At 34.6% G+C, this 20,875-nt stretch overlaps 2 protein-coding genes across 3 annotated transcripts; one reads left to right on the top strand and one right to left on the bottom strand.

Annotated features, from left to right (window-relative positions):
* Positions 1–7,443: 7,443 nt before the first annotated feature.
* Positions 7,444–8,182, bottom strand: LOC111205909 (CLAVATA3/ESR (CLE)-related protein 42-like). Its single transcript, XM_022702323.2, has one exon. It carries the CDS (start codon positions 7,909–7,911, stop codon positions 7,654–7,656), a length of 258 nt encoding a protein of 85 aa, XP_022558044.1. The 5' UTR covers positions 7,912–8,182; the 3' UTR covers positions 7,444–7,653.
* Positions 8,183–17,604: 9,422 nt separating this feature from the next.
* Positions 17,605–20,762, top strand: LOC106450191. Of its 2 annotated transcripts, none has more exons than XM_022701413.2 (6): positions 17,605–18,890; positions 19,026–19,144; positions 19,281–19,742; positions 19,823–20,084; positions 20,176–20,366; positions 20,464–20,762. In XM_022701413.2, exons 1-6 carry the CDS (start codon positions 18,132–18,134, stop codon positions 20,585–20,587), a joined length of 1,917 nt encoding a protein of 638 aa, XP_022557134.1. In that variant the 5' UTR covers positions 17,605–18,131; the 3' UTR covers positions 20,588–20,762. The 2 variants fall into 2 exon arrangements, with proteins under 2 accessions (XP_022557134.1, XP_013747299.1); XM_013891845.3 differs by having other exon boundaries at positions 17,607–18,890; positions 19,820–20,084.
* Positions 20,763–20,875: the final 113 nt, after the last annotated feature.

The raw sequence follows: 20,875 nt of genomic DNA, 5'->3' as shown, positions 1-20,875 counted from the left end.
ACTCTATTTTGAAGTTTTCAAAACTCTATATTTGAAGTTTAAAGGTGTTCTTCTCCAAAAATAAAACTTTAAACTCAACTTCAAAATTATTTGTATTTTATAATATGGTCTTTATATTTGTCATAACTAATTTGAATTCATAAAACTCTTATAAATACCTATCACATATATAAACATATTACAATAATATTAATTAATAAAATATTATATTAAAATATAAAAATTTAAATAAAAATAATTTAATTAATATTAAACTTCAAACATATTATTCCATAAAATGATTTTCGTAATGCATATATGATCTATTAGTGCATTTTGAAGTAAAAATGGCTCTCCTCATTTTTACTTTGTAGATTACGAGCTAAAAGTTGTTGAAATCGGGTGATATTGATACTTATATATACATTAGATCGGAACAAAAAAGTAAAAGAGAAACATAAAATATTGCTAAAAAACTAATTTCTTTTCGATAATATTAATACTCATGAATATATTCGATATGAACAAGAAAGAATTGTACGAAAAAACATCAAAAACAACAACAACAACAACCGTCTTCAGTTACACACAAAAATTTGGATAATATTTGAAAATTTTGAAGGTTCCGGATCAAACTTACTTGACTATTAGTTTTGTTGTAATATTTAAATTTGTGTAATAGTTATGTCTTTATGTAATTTTTTTAATCATTTTTTGTTAAGTTTATTTTGTATATTATTGTTGTCTAAATCTAGTTTAAAATATTTTAAATCTTATTTTAAAGTTTTATTTAATTTTATGTGTAAAATTTAAAACTGTAAACAAAATTTAAAATATTTATGAGATATATTTTTTTAAGGATTAAAACAATAAACGAGAAAATATTTATAAATCATAAAAGTGATGTGTGATTGTAGGAACCAAAATACAAATAAAAATAATATTTGAAAATTTTGAAGGTTTCAGATCAAACTTCCCTGATAATTAGTGTTGTTGTAATATTTAAATTTGTGTAATTGTTATGTCTTCATAAATGTGAGATATAATTAATTATAAGGACTATGAAGTTTCACTATTCAAAACTCTAAATTTGAAGTTTCATCTTTTTATTTGCATCTTGGTCCTTATAATTAATTATATCTCACATTTATGATTATTAAGTATTTTTTCATTCATAGTTTTAATCTTTAAAACTTTTGTATATTTTAAATATTTTAAATTTATTTTATAAATTTCAATTTTACACATAGTTTTTTTAAAATTAAAATAAGATTTATAATATTTTAAAAGTAGAACTAAATATTGACCCGCACTTGAAGCGCAAGTTTTTTTGAATTATAAACAAATTTTGGAATGAATTAGTATTTTGGAATTTTTGTACATTATTATATTACAAAATTGTAACTATCGAAGCATAAATTTTTTATATACATTCTTAAGTGATTTTTTTAGGCCTCACTGTTTAATCTAGACCCAAAAATTCAAACCGAAACCGCCCAAAAATACATGTTCGATCGGTTCCGGATCTATGGCAAAGTGCCTATTAAGTTTTTCTTGAACCCGCGGGTATGTGTTCGAGTCAGGATGCTATCCGAGACCCGCGTGTATGTGCTACATTAGGTATTTCAGATATGTTTTGGTAGTACCGATTTTTTTAAGTTTTGGGTTCAGGTTTTCAGTTATAGTTCGGGTTTTGGGTAATCTTTCAAATTTGTAAGAAATATTTTGAGTATTTAGAATTGGGTACTTTTTGGTTCTTCGAGCAGATTACGGATAAAATTTTGGGGTTTTTGGGTATTTGAATATTTTCAGACATTTGTTTACGTTTTAGGTATTTTCGTGTTTCAGTATTCTCGGGTTTTTTGGGTACTTCGAATCTTCTCCGGGTCTTAAATAGTCAAACCGATCCAGACCCATTACATACCTAAAATAACAGGTATTTAAATTATTGACCCAAACCTCTCCGAACTCGTAAGGAATTGACACGAATTATAACCAAAAATTTCAAATATATAGTTAAGTCCAAATATATAGTTCGGTGATAAAATATCTTTAGAAAGAAGTCTATAACATAAAATGAAGAGTAATATATGATTTATTTAAAATATTGTGTGATTATAATGATTAATATTACGATAAAATAATAAATAGTTATACATAAGTCTAATTAATTTTTATAGTAGTTTTAGAATGATTATCTTTTAATAATATTTATTTTTATAATATTATATTTTAAAAATACTATAATTAAATTAAAATATAAATATATGAGGATAAAAATAGACTAATCAATTATATATATAATATATAATCAACTAATATAAATATTAATCAATTTTATCTCTGTTATGTGAATACATATTAACCTAATTTATCAATGTTTTTTATAAATTAAATTAGTTATTATTACTATAAATATTTACTTATATGATAGTATGTAAAAATTCAAATTTATTATTCAGTTGAATTAATATCTTTTATCAAATATAACTTAATGTTTTAAATTTTTTTTTATTTACTATAAAATATAACCTCATACGTTTTACAATTAAAGTAATGTTTTTTTTATATTTACCATAAATTGTTTTGCTTATGAAGTTACTGTATATGGTATTAGACAACATAAGTATTATGACCTTATGTTAAAAATACATTATTATTTTTTTACAGACCAGTAGGTCTTCTTAAAATTTATGTCTAAAACACTATATGGTCTCTCGGAATAAATTAATATCCTTTACGGAGCTGATTTTTTCTCTGTCATCGACTTGTTTTGTAACGTGTTTCATTTCAATGAAACATACAAAGTGATGATTCGGAAAAGCACAATTCGACCCCATTTACATTTTGATTGAACTAAAGCCCACCAATGTTGACAATGTGAGGGGAAAAATAGTCTAACGGTCTGCATGAGTGCCGCCGCGTGGCTCGCCTGAGCATCATCACCATCACAAAGCTCCTTCCACAGGAACAAATCAAGGCCAATCATGGTTTCTTAAGTCACCAACCAAGTTTAATCTTCAAGAACAACACCTCAATCTTATTGATCCAAAGAAAAGCTTCACCTATTCCTAACCTATTACGCCCACATCAACGGGACAGTGAAGAATATAACTTTCTCAGAAAGAGAAGATCGAGAATGAACGCAGAGGAAGAGAAACCGGTTGATATAACCATCCGAATTTTCATTAACCAAATGAATAACCAGGTGAAGAGGAAAGCCGAAAGCGAAACAAAAAAACAAAAACAGATTCAAACTTTGAACAAATCTAAGTCGGATTTTTTTATCTGATTCAAACGCAAAAGATTCAGTTCGAATCGGAAAGCAACCAACAAAAGAGAAAAGAAAACTCTGTTAGATTGGAGAATATAATCCTGTTAATCGTATTAGTTAGAGTAATTAATTGTATAAAGTTAAAGTAATTAATTATAGGATCAGAATATAATAAATACTTATTAATTAGGTGAGGCCAAAATATAATAAATAGTTAATGAAATGGTCTAACAACTTTTTTTAAGTAGATTTTTAACACTCTTTCCCTTTTAATAGCATAGATTAGAAAACAAGAATATTTAATAGAAATTGTTTAAAAAAGATACATGAAGACATAATTATTACACAAGTTTAAATATTACAACAACAATAATAGTCCAGTAAATTTTCTCCGGAACTTCTAAAATATTTTCCAAACAAACTTTTTGTAATAAAAAATGGAGCATTAAAAAAATAATTTTATGTAATAATATGGTATTTTGCTTGCAGTTTAATATTTAATTATGTATTTCTATTTATAATTTTATATTTTAATATAAATTTTTTATTAATTAATATTACTATAATATTTTATATATGCGCTAGTTATCTATAAAAGTTTTATGGATTTATATTAATTATGACAAATATAAAGAGCATACTGTAAATTACAAATAATTTAGAAGTTAAATTTGAAGTTTTGTTTTTGGAGAAGAACACCTTAAAATTTCAAATATAGAATTTGTAAAACTCTATAATAGAGAGTCTTTTTGAAGATGCTCTTTCTTGAAAAAAAAAAACAAATTCTCTAACCGAGACAAACTTACATTACTAAGCATGTTTTGGTATACTAAAGTAAACTGAACCAAAGACTAAATACCATGTCTAAGTTTGACAAAATTTTAAACTAATCTAAGAGAATAACCACATCCCGTATATATTAATCATGGAGCATTACAACATGTTTTCGTAGCCATGTGTCATCAATAAGATAATTCTTAGAATTCTTAGAAAAATAAATTAGTCCATATAAATATATATTATATTTTTTTATTAAACTAACTATCAAATTGATTAGTAGTATAAAAAGAATATTCTTTTTTTTCTTAAATAAAAGTTACAGAATGACCTAATATGAATAATATACATGACAATTAATTATTATGAATAATACATATTTGATCACAATTTTTGTATCATCTCTCTTTATTGTTTAATTTAATATTATTAAAAAATAAACAATCACATTAAGCATATAATAAAAAAATAGATTTTTTCTCTTATGTTATATTTTGAATTTTTGAAAACGACTATAAATTACTAAAAATGGTAAAAGTCTCACATTGAAAATTTTGTGATCAATGGTTTAATTTTTTTTTGTTTAAGCAAGATACAAATGATTATAAATCGTATGAATATGAAGTCTCATTAATAGATATTAATATTATATATATATATATATTAATATCATTTAAATGGAATTATATACTATACCAAAATATATAAATAAGTTAATTTCAAAATTTGCTTTGAAAAATTATTGATATTTTAATATTTTAATTTTGAAATTTGTATTGAAAAATTTCACATTAAAAGTTGTGTGATTCACAGTTTAAATTTTTGTTACAGGAAATATATAAATGTTAATAAAATCATATGAGTAAAAATTGTCAATAATAAATATTTATATTAAAATATTATATATATATATATATATATATATATTTATGTCAATATCACTAAATTTTAATTATATACCATATAAAATAAATAAAATGACTGTTTTGATTTATTTACCAAAAACATGATTGTAAATTAACAAAAGGTTTTGATTTTGATTTATGTGCTTACTCTATTAATGTATAGACTTTTTGTATACAAATTATTTTTTAAGTATGTGGTTTCTAATATGTTATTTGATTCTGAGAATCTCATAAATATACTTTTTCAAATCGAAGTGATTTTTAATATTGGAAGCATTATATATATATATATATATATATATATTTATATATATATATATATATATATATATTATTTTATTCAGATTAAATAATTTATTTTTGATTTTTATTCCTAAAAAACTTATAATAAAATATCATGACAAGATTAAAATCACCTTGTTTTGAGTTTGTTCGAAGAATGAGAGATTTACTCATTCGTCTAATATCCGTGTCTCCCTAATACCATATATAGATATTAATACCCTATACGGGTATTATAATTGTAAGAATGAGATATTTGAATTATTTATTATAATTTTTATGGTTTATCATTTAATAAATTAAACAGTTCTTAGTTTATACATATTTAACATATACTAGAATGGTATATGTTTTTTATCGGGATACTCTTAAGTAACTAAACCTCAAAAGTGTAGGTTAATAAAATAAGTAATTTTTTTTTCTATTCTAGAATTAGATGATTTTCACACCGAATTGGTGAATATATACGAGACAAACATTTATATTTCGAGTCTGCACTTATGTTCTATAACAGCTTGATATATTAGATTTGAACGCTAACCTGTGAATAGAGTTTGCTAGTGGTTTTCTTCCAAAAATTGATTCGTAGATATGTATCTCGAGTAGAACTAATTTTTACAGATGTCCATCTTTTTAAAATTGACACTTATGTAATTCATCGAATTCATAGAATAAATTAAAAAAAAACTCATATCAATGAAAAAAAATCGAGAACGAAAGCACAATTTTATGGGGGTAGAAAATGAAATCGTTTATGCAGAGTCAATAGTAAACAAATCGAGAGCAGAAAACCTAATTTATTTTCGTCATTTTACAATCGATATTGTCTATCTAGTTTTAGTGATTTATGTCAGCCGCAAAACTTAATTTCATTTTGTGCATATGAAATCTTAAAAATAATTAAATTGAGTTGTAATATGTTAACTTTTCAACAAGGCTGATACATTCAATAGACCAACATTTGTATTCGCATTTTACATTCGATAAAAGTTGTAGTGTTGCAAAATGTTAAAACCATTTAATAAACAAATATTAATATAAAAAAAAACTCATTCGCGCATACGTGATGGTTATCATCTAGTATATATATATTTCTATATTTCTGATCTTTCAATTGCATTGATTCGTTCATTACTTAGTACTAACTATAACTGCAATAATATTAGATCGAAAATCCAGTATTTGTCATGATCCATAATTTCTATAGATACTAGAGTTACCTATAATAATAAGATCTTAACTCAAACAAAAGTATACAGTACTATTCAATACTACTCATCATCACTTAGCTTTCATAAAACAACATCAATGCAGGTTCGCGATGCATGTCACCGACGTACTATATATTTATAACTATATCAAATCAAGTTAATGTGTATGGATACATGCATGATTGGTTGGTGATTATTAAATGCCACTTGTACCGAAATAATTGTAACAGAGACTGCCTTATATTCTCTTAACTTAAACCGGGGTGAGTTGTGCTTAGAATATCCAATTTTTATCTTCACAAAGTGAAACTATGTATATGTATAGGCTAGAACTAGAATTATTAAGAGCATCTTAACAAGTATATATAAACTTACGTATAGTCGTATAGTCAGGCCATCTTTGCATGAGAGAGTGAAAATTCGCTAGCAATAAAAATAAATAAAAGCACAAAGTGTGTAACTCTGAATGTGGAAAACGGTCCAAACCCTTCATAAGCACGTCTGTCTATATATGTTTATGCATGTGTGTGTATATTTGTTTCTACACGCATTGATCCCCCGACATGTGGATGTATGTTTGGTCTTTAAATTGTTTTTTTCTGCTACTTTGCATAATTTCATTTTTATAATATATGTAAAATAATTTGACCCAAAATATATATATAATACTAATCTAAAAACAAATTATCAGTATCAAATAATCTCGGTTTACTCTTATTGGTACCGTGTGTTTATGCAGTACTGTAGGGTTCCACATTGTAATTCTAGGAGTTGATAGCATGATTAATCCGAGGTTATTAGGATGATGTTCTTAGCGGAAGTTAAGAAACAATTTCTTAACTTCCGCTAAGAGCTCTACTCTAAAAAACTCTGGGTTAATCATCGTCTGAGTGATCAATTTTTTTTATAATAAAAAGTAGTTTCTCACAAATGCATTTCGAGTGAGTAATCACTGCACAAACTCAAACCACTGTGATTAGACTTTAACACACATGTGAAGTCAAATTTCGTATACTTAAATTACAGTGAGATATATTATTTTCCACGTAACTCCCACAAAACAATATCACCTGCAAAATTAGAATTTCCAAACTTTGAATTAACAGACAACAAGTAACATTTCGATGACTTATGTCCGTGCGACCTCATAAGCAAAAAGCTATACTAAACTACAAGGCAAAATATCCATATAATAATCTCTCTAATAATATAAGATTATACGGTTCTACCTATTGGAGATGGGATTCGGACCACTTGGGACTCCATGTTCACTGTCATTGAGCATCTTCCCCTTCCGCCATGTGGTCATCGGCCGCCGAACCCAAAAGCTCTCTCTTCTTCTCCCTTCCGGCGAAGTCACCGCCACATCATTGACGTGCGAGCCAACCCGGTGAGTTTGATCAATGGTTCTCTGATGGGTTTGGAGGATTAGAGAAAAGAAGAAGAAGAGAACAAGTGAAACGATGATGTGAGGAGATCGCATCACATGTTATACAAGTATAGGATTATGAGCTTATATTACGAGAACACACAAAACAAAAGAGAGGTTATTCAGGTTATACAGAATTACTGAGCTCTTGAAAGATCAAGAAACGAGTGTTATTCCTGGTAGAGAGAGATGTGTGAGATTGTTTTGTGGAAATATTTTTTCTTTGGTGTATTAATGCGTGGAAAGTGCAAGAGGAAAATAAAGAAAATTAAAGAAAAAGCAAAGATGGTACGAATTTTTTACTTTGTCTGTGTGTGAATGTGAACTTTGAGGATTGAGACTGAAAAATCAAAGGGGTTACAGTCTTTTTAAATATGACGTCACTTTTATATAAAAGACTCGATATTAATTTCTCTTGAAGATATTTATAAGAGAAAAAGACAAAAATAGCAATAAATTAAGTTTTTGTTCCCAAACTAGCACTCAAGGTCAAAAGTCACAAAAATAGCACTTAATGTTTTATCAAAGTCACAAACTTAGGATTTAGAGTTAAAGGGTGGGGTTTAGGATTTAGGGTTTAGGGTTTAGAGTTTAAGGTTTAGGGTTTAGGGTTTAGAATTTAGGGTTTAAGGTTTAGGGTTTAGGGTTTAGGATTTAGAGTTTAGGGTTTAGGGTTTAGATTTTAGGGTTTAGGGTTTAGGGTTTAGAGTTTAAGGTTTAGGGTTTAGAGTTGAGAAATGAGGTTTTGGGGATAAGATTTCAAATTTTAAAAATTAAAAAAGTTAAAATTTTCAAACGATAAACTTAGAAAGGTGCTATTTTGGTCATTTTAGTTTTTTAGTGCTATTTTTGTGATATAAACTTAGAAATGTGCTATTTTGGAGATTTGCCCTATTTATAATTAAAAATAAAAACAAAAGATATTTATAATTTACACAACTTATAAAAAAAAAGAAGTTCAAAATTTATTGCAAATGATATGATTCTGTATATAGGAGGTAAAACTGAAAGCCATCGACTTTGACGGGAAAAAAGACATTTGACCATTGATATGGAGGTGTCGGAGACAAACACAAGCCGATGAACAAGTTTTTGTTTCTTCACTATTTTTAACATATAGTTGATGACTTGATTCTAATCAACTAACACTGATAATTCAAACAAAAGAAAAAGGAAAGGGGTGGAGAAAAGGAGAACGAGAGAAAGAAAAGTTATTTACCGAATATCATGAGCCAAAAAAAAGACAAAGAGTCTCTTCCATGACAAGATTTAACGATGTCATGTTCTTATTTGGACAATTTTCAGGTCACTGGTGAAAAGATTTATTTGGTCTCCCCCATTTTACTCTCCTACATTAGGTAAAAATCAAATCGATTGGAAAAGAGGGAGTGTCGGATGTTGGAACCAATTTTGGCCAATACGTTAATGGGCCACGATCAAGTAAATGGACAGCGAAGAGTTAAAGCTTATAGCGAGCACGCGAGCTCCAGACGGAGACTTCGAAGATCCGGAGATCGCGGAACGGTTGCGAGCATCACAGGAGCAGCCCGTTATAAGAAGAGATCGACGCATAAGGAAAGGACACGTTGAAAACCCTAGAGAGAGCTACACTCATACTTCGACCTTGTTTTCATCCATCTTTAATCTTTTCTTTTAACGATCTCGTTGTAACGTTCGATCATGTTTTACTCATTGTATTCGATCTTATTCATCAATAAAAGTCCATTTTTGCCTACCGGAAACTGATTACATCGTTGTGTTCTAAAGATATCGTTGCCCACATTGTTTACCTTCCCTAGATTGAACTTCCGATCACTATCAAATTCTTAGTGTAGATTTTAGGATTTACATCGGAGTTATTAGAAAGAAAACTAGAATAAATAATTATCAAGTAGAGTTTTGACTCTAATATTTTATCTTAAGAAACCATGTGACAAAGAATTCAAAACCGGGAAAAAATATCAAATTCCTAGCCGTTTGTTATCTTGTGTGAAGTTCCGCTTGGGGCCGGTAGATGCAGTGACCCTCACTTGGTTGAGAATCGAGGTTTTGGATAGTGCTGCGACGTCACAAATTAATGTAACTAATCGTTTGTTATTTGAAGAGTTTGAAGCATGGTTTAAATTGGATCGCTAGTGGCAACTTCAATATCTTGCATAACTCCTTATCAAACTTGTTCAAGTTTGTGTCTTTATCCATGTACTCCTTTGAATTTTATGTCTTGGTTTTAACCTTTTGGTTTGCACGTCATGGTTTGTATGATGTTGCTAGTATCGTTGTAATCATTTAAATTAGTAATGAAACTTGGGTGAACAAAAAAAAAAAAGAAACCATGTGACAACGGGACTTAATTACTTACAGCTTATCATAATCTTACTGAATGACAATACGTCAATAATGTATCAGCAGCCGTAGGCATTGACTTAGCTTGGCTAATTATGGTCCGGTGCATGAAATTTCTTTAAGATATAACTTTCAAAATTTGGCTTGATGAATTCGTAACATAGACTCACTAAAAAACATAGACATCATTCGAAACAGGTGTTTACATATAAAGATCCTAAGCTATAATATGCCAGAAACATGTTTCCATCTTCAAATTCTTGTACATTTTCACATCGAGTTTCAGTCTCTTTACCATATTTATTTGAAGTGCATTCCTCACTCGGAAGCACTCTTGAAGGAACACTAGTTCTTGCTTTCACCATGATTAACTTACCACTAACGTATGTGGATAGCTTAGATTCTCTAGAATTCTCTTCTCCTTTTCCGTTATCTGGTTATCCCAGCCAGTTGTGTTGTCGTGTTATGGTTAGAGCGTTAAAGTGTCCTGAAAAAGACATTGCACCAATGTTCATGATCTATCTCCTAACCGTGTTTTGGAAGGTTCAAGTTGCCATCAACAGCATGCCCACCTTTAGAAAAGATCTCCCATAACTAACCATTAGTCGATAATAAACAACCGCAATAGTGTGAGAACATGATTTTGTTTGATTAATTATATTAGGATATATTCTATATATCGGAAAGTAAATATTTGTATATCTTCCATTATAGATTTGGGATTGCCTAGCAACCGACTTTGTACGTGTATATAAACAAAGTCGTTGACCTAATGAATGATATCAGAAATTCCCTACTCTAATTTGTCATGGTATCAGAGCTCAAGATCTGAAGACCTAAAATTCATATAAACGGTTCTTGCTTCTCAAACAAGTAACCGCTTCTTTTAACCTTATCATATACTCTGTTCTCTTTCAACTAGAAAACAGAGATGTCGATTGTTTCATCTGATCAAAAACACAAGACAATTTCACCTTATGATCTCACATCGAACGATAACCCAGGAGCCGTAATCTCACAACCCCAACTCAATGGTTTGAACTACGACGAATGGGCTATCAACTTCCGTATGGCTCTCAGCTCTCGGAAGAAGTTTGGGTTCCTTGATGGGAGTATTCCTAGACCAGAAACAGGATCTCCTCATCTCGAAGATTGGGTAGCGAATAATCATCTACTGGTCGGATGGATTAAACTGACGATCGAACCAAAGATACGTTCTACGATCTCCACACGAGAGATTGCTAAAGATTTGTGGGATATCATAAAGAAGCGGTTCTCGATCAAAAGTGGCGCTCGCCTACAACAACTTCGGAACTCGCTAGCAACCTGCAAGCAGAATGGGTCCACGGTAGATGACTATTTCGGACGTCTAACAAGGATTTGGGATGGCATTGCAGAGTGCATGGAAACAAAACAATGTGTATGTGGAAAGTGTGAATGTGACCTCAACACAACACACGACAAGGAAAGAGAGACTTTGAAGGTTCATGACTTTCTGGCGGGTTTGGACGATTCCGTTCATGAGGTTATTAGATCCCAACTGTGCGCTATCACACCTCTGCCAGACCTTGATAGTGTCTATCAGACGATAGTGCAGAATGAACCAATACGTGCGGCTGTATCTTCTGATGTCCCTGTTATGGGATTTGCAGCTCAAGCGTCTGGAGCTAGAACCGCAGCTCCTGTTTAGACAAAAGACATCTCGCGACAGGGAGGAGCACATGGAGACTTCTCTCGCAGTGGACCGGGAAATCGTGATCTTGCGCGAACCTGCACGGTTTGTGGTAAGAAGGGAAATGAAGCTAGCTCTTGCTTCAGAGTAATTGGTTATCCGGAGTGGTGGCCTGACAAACCTCGAAATCAAGTTGGTGGTAAGAATTCTCAAGTAACTTCAACAGGACGTAGTAGGGGTATGAATCCTCAAGCAAATATCACACAGATACCTGCCGCAAACTCAGCCGCGATGAGCTCGAATGTGGCGATTACAGACAGTGACAGACTGGGCTTGCTAGGCCTAACAGATGAGCAATGGAGTGTTGTTCAGAAGATGATCAACTCTGGCCAGTCAACTTTGCCGTTTGTGGGTAAGAAAAATGACGAATTATGGATTCTAGATACAGGTGCAACACACCATATGACGGGACGCATTGAGTTGATCGAGGATGCTAGAGATATTGCTCCTCTTTCAATTCTCTTACCGGCCGGCAAAGATGCACATGCATCAAAGCAAGGGACAGTGAGACTGACATCGACATTGTCCCTGCAGAATGTTTTTTTCGTTGAGGGATTTCACAAGAATCTCATATCCTTTGGACAACTCGTCACTGACAACTCTCTGGTTGGACAGGTCACTGATAAATTGATGATTTTGCAGGACCGCAGTACGAGGATGCTGATTGGAGCGGGTAAACGAGAGAGAGAGGGACTGTACCGGTTTCGTGGGTTTGAGCAAATGACATCTTTTCAGGCGACTGTCCAAGCAGATTCAGTTTTGTGGCATCATCGATTGGGTCATCCATCATCTCAGATTACCGGGGTTGTCTCAGGAGTTAGTAGTAGTAGTACTGATTTTTTACTTAAAGATTGTGACGTATGTCTTCGAGCTAAACAGACTAGACAATGTTTTCCTACCAGTTCTAATAATGCAAAAGAAGTTTTTGATTTGATACATATTGATTTATGGGGACCATATCGTACAACTGCTTTCTGTGGATCAAAATATTTTTTTGACTATTGTTGACGATCACTCGCGGGCTGTCTGGCTTTATCTTCTGCCTGATAAGCAGCTTGTATCTCAGCAGATTCGTAACTTTCTGGTCATGATTGAGCGCCAGTTCTCGAAGAAGGTTAAAACTATACGAAGTGATAATGGTACGGAATTTACATGTCTATCACGATTCTTTAGAGAAGAAGGAGTTATTCATGAGACATCGTGTGTATACACGCCACAGCAGAACGGTAGGGTTGAGAGAAAGCATCGACACATTCTCAATGTTGCTCGAGCACTCCGTTTTCAAGCTAATCTATCGATTGAGTACTGGGGTGAGTGCGTTCTTACAGCAGGCTATCTCATTAATAAGACGCCCTCAACTTTACTTGGGAATAAGACTCCGTTCGAGAAACTCTATGGTCATGCTCCAGGATACAAAAACTTGAAGGTTTTTGGGTGTTTGGCGTATGCTCATAACCTAGATCATAAAGGTGACAAGTTTGAATCTAGAAGTCGGAGGTGCATCTTTCTAGGCTATCCATACGGGAAGAAAGGGTGGAAACTGTTTGATTTAGAACGACAACGTGTTTTCACATCTCGTGATGTTGTCTTTCACGAGAAGACATTTCCGTTTGCGAGTAATGTACACTCCCCATTGTTGAATGAACAATCTTTATTGCCTCCGGTGATGGCACAGACTGAAGGTGTATTGGACTCTGCAGACGTTACCTATGACTCTGACTCAGCGAATGAGAATACTGAGACAGTTGAAGTAGATGTCACACATGATACAGAGCAGGTAGCTCCAGTTACTGAGACAAACATGCCCCCAATAACAGACAATGCTGAGAATGTGGAAGTAGCTCCCGCAGATGAATCACTTGGTCGTGGTCGTCGAACTAAGACTCGGAATGTGAAGCTCCATGATTTTATTGTTGATACTATTCCATCTTCTCCTCCCTCGTCCTCTCTCATCTCACTCTCACCTGCTCCTCAGCTTACCTCAGGTACACTTTATCCCATCGCTAACTATGTTTCTTGTGATAGATTCTCACCTACTCATCAACAGTTTTTGATGGCTTTATCGACTAATATTGAACCAAAGACGTTTTTCGAAGCCATGAAAGACAAGCGTTGGGTGAAGGCGGTTGATATAGAATACGACTCACTGGTTGTTAATCACACTTGGACTCTTGAGGATTTACCACCTAATAAACGAGCTCTCGGGTGCAAATGGGTGTTTACAATCAAATATCGAGCCGACGGTACAATCGAGAAATTTAAAGCTCGTTTGGTTGTGCTTGGAAATCATCAAAAGGAAGGGATCGACTATGAGGAAACTTTTGCTTCTGTGGCAAAGATGAAAACAGTGAGACTATTCTTGGATCTTGCTGCGAAAATGCATCATGAGGTTCACAAAATGGACGTTCATAACGCGTTCCTCCACGATGATTTACATGAAGAGGTATACATGAAACTTCCACCAGGCTTCTGTCCTCCAGGCGAAACGCGTGTATGTCGTCTTCGAAAATCTCTGTATGGTTTGAAACAAGCTCCCCGGTGTTGGTTTGCCAAGCTGGAACAGTCTCTTCGTGCTTATGGTTTTCGCCAAACACGATCTGATTATTTGTTGTTTGTCTACGTAAAGAATGGTGTTACACTACGGATCTTGGTGTATGTTGATGACCTTATTATTTCTGGAAACTCCTCCGATGCGATTAAGACATTTAAGGATTATTTGTCTATGTGCTTTCATATGAAAGATCTGGGTGCAGTTAAATATTTTCTTTGTTTGGAAGTTGCTCGTAATCCCTCTGGTATTTATCTCTGCCAGAGAAAATATGCTACAGACATCGTTTCAGAATTGGGACTTCTTGGCTGTAAACCGGCTGGTTCACCTATTGATCAGAATCATAAGTTGAGTCTTGCAGATGGACCTTTACTAGCTGACCCTGAGAGATATCGCAGGCTTGTGGGGCGTCTTATTTACTTGGCAGCCACGAGACCTGATCTGACATATGCGATTCATGCATTATCTCAGTTTATGCAGAAACCACAGACGGATCATTGGCTTGCTGCATTAAAGGTCGTCCGATATCTTAAAGGGACACTTGGGCAGGGAGTTCTTCTTCGTGCAGAGTCATCAACTCATGCGAGTGGATGGAGTGATTCAGACTGGGGCGCATGCCCGATAACACGGCGGTCACTTTCGGGATGGTTTGTTCAGCTTGGATCTTCCCCCATCGTGTGGAAAACAAAGAAGCAGGATACTGTTTCTAGGTCCTCCGCGGAGGCGGAATATAGAGCTATGGCTGAAGTTACCGCTGAACTTCGTTGGCTGCGAATGATACTTCGTGAGCTTGGGATCGAACACAAAGAACCTATGTCTTTGCTGTGTGATAGCAAGCCAGCTATACACATTAGCTCTAATCCGGTGTTTCATGAACGTACAAAACATGTGGAACTTGATTGTCACTTTGTTCGGGATGACATTGTTCGTGGATTTACCAGACCTATTCATGTTTCAACCAAGAATCAGCTTGCAGACATTCTTACTAAAGCATTGGGAAAGAAGGAGTTTGATGCATTTTTAATCAAGTTGGGCATAGCAAAATTTTTTGCTCCAACTTGAGGGGGGGGGGGGGGGGGGGGGGGGGGTATTAGGATATATTCTATATATCGGAAAGTAAATATTTGTATATCTTCCATTATAGATTTGGGATTGCCTAGCAACCGACTTTGTACGTGTATATAAACAAGGTCGTTGACCTAATGAATGATATCAGAAATTCCCTACTCTAATTTGTCAAATTATTTGATTTGACTTACCTCTCGTAACCACGTTAGTGAGGAAACCAAGAAAATTGTTGACCACAACCATATTTTACGGCACTTCAATTCTTCGTTTTTTTTTTTGTCAACAGTATTTCATTAGCCTCATGGGCTTTTAACTTTGGGTACAACTTTGGCATAAAGCTCAACACTTTGATACACATAAGATCAACTAGAAACAAAGACACGTGCAAGCTTTTACAAGAGAATACGTGGCAGATTCTGGGCTACGCATGCAGAAGAGAGCTGGCCCTCACCGCTTCGACTCCACCGCCCTTGGTTCCAGAAACGAGGAAACCGTCCGGCGTATCTCTATCATCGGAACCCGCTGGAAACTCTCGTATCGCCGAACATTGCACCCAAAACAATGAACCTTTCACTTTTCAACAGTGATTATTGGCCAGAGAGGCTGAAAATCATTGCTGATATCACCAGAGGAAGTTCAAGTCAAAAGGAAGGAGATCCTATATCAGACCGTTGTTTCCAACGCCGATTCTACTGAATCTGCTTCAAAACGACTTGAGAAGCCCATCTAAACTCGACCATCTTTCTCAGAGATGCTTTACCGAAACGCCAATATAAGGCTTAATAGATGGTAAAGGCTGATTCTCATTAAAAGAGGCTCAGTTGAGGTGATGAAGAAAAGCATCTGACCATTAATCGACGGGATTAAGATGAAGAGTGGCGAAAGGTGTAGCTTCTAATCCTGATCAGGATCAGACCTTTATTTGCTTCAATCCAAATCAGAGAAAGCATCTGCTTTATGATCAGCTCTGTTGTGATTGAAACTCACGCCAAAAAAACTCGCCATAGCGAAGAGCTAAATCCGCAACTGGAAAAGAAAGTCGCCTAGCGAAGCAAAAAATCGTTCTGAAGATCGAGTATTTACAACCAAAAAGCGAAAGGTAAAAAAAGGTAACCGGCGGCAAGAGCCACCGACCACCGTCGAGCAAATATGATTTTCTTACGGTACACGTCTAGAAAGAAAAAGTATATAATTCTTCGTTCAAACAAACAAAAAAGATCAACAGATCTTTTTTTCTGTTTTATGTACGAAAAATACAAAAACACATGGTTGCAGTCGTGTCACGTTGTCCAACATGAGCGACCATGTAGGATCAAATACAAGTGATCTTGATTTCTTTTTAATAAATCTTATTCCTTTGGAATACTAAGAGTATGCGCCACGGTGAGACTCATTAGAGTCCTTAGCGACAAGGACATTTAGGATTAATCCGAAATATTTTGGATTTAAAAAAAAAAAAAAAAAGATGACCATTCACGGGCCGCCACATAGTCGTGGAGACCCGCAAATAGTGCAAGGATTCAATAAGAAAGAATTATTATTTAAGAATTTTAAAGATTGAATCCTTAGCTTTTTGGTGGAATCTACTGATTATTTAATTATTTTTTCCCTAAGGATTTCCACTTAAGGATTCTCATTGCGAATGCCCTAATTTATCTTTTATCAGCTACTTACTTGGTAGGTTTTAAACTCTGCTTTAGAAATTAAAACATATGCAAGTTAATTCATTAATTCAAACTAAAAAAACACTAATACTAATCTTCTTAGAGCATGATTATTGGGGTTCTTAGGGTGGGGTTATTATATTTAAGAACATGTTTTTAGTTTTTTAGTTAAAAGTTAAGAGACGAATTTTTATATTCCGCTAAGAACCCCACTTAGCCCCAATAATCATGCTCTTTATACATATAAACACTATTCATCATAATTTTAGATGACAAATTCACAGTATAAAATTTTCGCATAATCTTGATCCAGAAAGCTAAAATAGTTTTTTTTTTAAATATAAAAATGAAGGAAAATTAAACTAAATTCCACCTAAATGCTGATGTGAATCCAGTTTAAAGGCCCCCATTTGCCAACGGCTCATTTCTTTGTACTCTAACTTCCGGACCCTCCTCGCCTTCATCTTCATCATCATCAATAACCTAATTAAGAGCACTAACTACTAACTAGGAGAGTTAAATGATCTTTAATTGTCACCTACATAAAATTCCAAACCTTATTAGAAGCTTCTTCTAGAGTCTAGACCCTCAACATACTACTTGTCTTCCCTAATTTTACACAGGGTTTTATATTCTTTCTTATTCAAACACGTTTCCAAGTTAGAAGATGAGCACAGAACAGTTTTGTTTCTTTTACTAGTCGTCGGAAGAAAACCTTAGTAAAAAATAGATAAACAAAAACAAAACACAGTTGCACTGAGTTTCTGTTTCTTTTATCGTTACTCTGTTTTTAGCTGAAACAAAGTGTCTTCAGTTACTAAACAAACGAACTTTTCTTTCTATTTTATTTCCTAAGATCCGATCAAAGATGGGTCTTTACGTAGAATGTCTTCGTCTTTGTGATCGTTGACGAAGAGACATGGCAGCGTCTTCTCAGGTAGAGATCGCGTCTCTGCGATCTAACTTCGGGTGTCTCCTCAGAGATAACAACCGAAGAAACAACAACGATGACGTCATTGTCAAGAAGAATCTGAACGCACAAGTGAAATCTCCAGTTATCTCCGACAAGAACTCGCAGAACAGAGTCGGTTCTTGGAAAGGAAACAAGCCGAGAAAGAAGAACAAAAGCCGTCTTGGATCGCCGGAGAAACAACGTAACCACTTTTCCGACAGGACTAAACCTTTGAAGAGAGGAGCTTCTTCTCTCGTGCAGATATGGGAGGCACGGCTGAGTCCATCCAACGGCGGAAACTCGCCGATCCACGGCCAAGAAACAGAGAGAAGTGTTGGAGCGAGCGTTCGTGAAGAAACCAACCTTTCGGCTCCCTCCATCGACGGCGAATCTGAATCGGAGAACGAGTCGAGGGATCATGATCCAACGGTGGAGATCGAATCCGAGACTCTCCACTCGGTTCCTGACTCGGGAGAGAGCAAATGGGGAAGAGTCGCTGAGATTATCCGGAGACTGAAGCTCACCGCCGGCGACAATGTCGGTGCAGTTGCGAAAACTTATTTGCCGGAGAAAAGTATTTTTCCGGTGGTTTCTTCGCCGCGACTCCGAGGACGGCAAGCGTTCTCCGATTTGCTTGCGCGTCTGGAACGGGACCGTCACCTGGAACTGGATTCGCTTCTTGAACGCAACGCAGTTTCTAAATTTCCTCAACGCGGTCGCCTCCAGGTAACTTGTATTTGCAGAAACCACCCAATATTTCCACAATATTTACACAAACAGCTCATAACTTAATTAATTACAAGTTAACCCAGTTGCAGAGTTGTGACTTGTGAATTCTCACGCTTTTCCTTGTTAACACAGTCAATGTTGCGGCTAAGGAGTCTCAAACGCGGCCTAGTGATTCAAGATCGTCATCGGTCTAGCGCAAAATCACCTGATTTGAATCGCCTGGAACATGGCCCTACAGTTCTCCACCTAAGGTATGATCAAGAACCTCTGTGTTTCTAGTTAATGTGTTTATTATATCTTATAAACTATTTTGCTGATAATTAAGCAAAAAAAAAAAAAAAAAAAAAAAAACTATTTTGCTGATCTCAATCTTTAATCGTTACGCAGGGAAAGATTTGGGGCAAACGCTACTTCTTCTACGGAGCGGTCAAGCCTTCCAAACCGCAAGACAGAGGAGGCAATGCTATGTAAGAAAGAAACTGAATCAAATTTGAGTTGCCTTCATATGCAAGAAATCATATTACCAGAAGCCTTGAGCAGAAATTCTGATAACAATAGCCCCAGCACCAGCGTGACTCATCGAGAATCACAGATTATGGAGAACATGGTAGAAAGCGGTACGCAGGGGAGTCAAGAAACACCATTCCTTGAGAAACAAGAAACCTCATATATATGGGAAGAGGAAGAAGAGTGTGAGAATGAACAGTCTTGTTATGGAGAAATGAGCTACGATTGGTTTACAGAAATATCTCGGCCTCGGACTTACTGGGAAGATCTGAGGCAATCGCGGTATCTACAAGTGATGAACTCCCGATCTGACAAAGATGATATATGCAGACTCCTTGAGAGGTAAAACCAAATCAAATAATCATCTATCTTAACCCAAAACTTATTTTAACCTAAAGTCGGTTCTCTTGGTGAACCAGAAGAACGGTTTCTGATTTCCTTCAGAGCGGATTGCGAGAGAAGATCGATAAGTTCATAATGTCCCGTGTACAGACACATCCTATTCAGCGTATTCACCAAGCTGGTAAAGAGGAACAAAACTGTGACGTAAGCGAAGAAGAAGATGACTTGAGCCAGACGTCATCGCAGCTATTTGCATCATCACCGGCAGGTTCATGGAGTTCTCAGGATACAGGAGTTACTTCCACTCCTGACTTATTACCTTTGCACAACCTTCAGACAAATGTGAGTCTTCTTTTTATTTTAGACATTCAAGAAAAACCGAAACTAAACCTTGTGAGATTAGTATTTATATCACAAAAAACATATGTTTTAGGAGATGGAGATTATAAGCGAAATGAGATCACAGATCTTACACCTACAGCTAGAAATGTCGGAGCTACGAGACTCTGTCAAAACGTGTTTGGACGTAAACGCTAGCCTTCAAAAGTCAATTCACCGTGAAAATCCACTGAAACGTAAATGCTGCGTTTGTAACGAGACGCAAGTTGATACACTTCTATACAGGTACCAATTACACCTTATCTCTGGACCTTTGGTGAAAGGTTGTGGTCTTCTTTATAAGTTTCCTAAAAAAATTGTATTGCGTTTGACTAATATGTAGGTGCGGCCACATGTGCACATGCCTTAGATGCGCAAACGAACTACAATGTAATGGCGGCAAGTGTCCGATTTGTTATGCTAAGATCCTTGACGTTGTCCGTGTCTTCGTCGATTCAAGGACCTAAATATTAATAAAACCAACGGTTCAAAACGCTAACGATACTTCACTTAACCTTACAAACGTTTTCTTTTGTTTTATGACTTTTTTTCCTTCCGTTGTTTGCTTTTAAGCTAGACTGTAGCGCGTTTGCGTTTTGGATCTGCGTCCAAGATTCATATCTATGCTCTTTATAGGTGGAATTACTAACCGAGCCTTCTTGACGTTGAAGTTTTCTTCTTGTAAAGACATACACTACACATGCATTTCCACTTTCCTTCCATCAAGTTTGTGCGAGGTTGAAAGGTTTAGTATT

Source organism: Brassica napus, chromosome C4, assembly GCF_020379485.1.
Source record: "Brassica napus cultivar Da-Ae chromosome C4, Da-Ae, whole genome shotgun sequence".
In the NCBI taxonomy this organism is placed as follows: Eukaryota; Viridiplantae; Streptophyta; class Magnoliopsida; order Brassicales; family Brassicaceae; genus Brassica; species Brassica napus.
The sequence above is the reverse complement of the archived record's forward strand: the minus strand, read 5'-3'. Positions and strand labels throughout refer to the sequence as shown.

Coding starts and splice junctions, on each gene's coding strand:
- LOC111205909 (XM_022702323.2), bottom strand. CDS start 7,911: ATGCGATCTCCTCACATCATCGTTTCACTTGTTCTCTTCTTCTTCTTT.
- LOC106450191 (XM_013891845.3), top strand. CDS start 18,132: ATGGCAGCGTCTTCTCAGGTAGAGATCGCGTCTCTGCGATCTAACTTC. Junction 19,145..19,280: donor CCTACAGTTCTCCACCTAAG/GTATGATCAAGA, acceptor ATCGTTACGCAG/GGAAAGATTTGGGGCAAACG. Junction 19,743..19,819: donor ATATGCAGACTCCTTGAGAG/GTAAAACCAAAT, acceptor TTGGTGAACCAG/AAGAACGGTTTCTGATTTCC.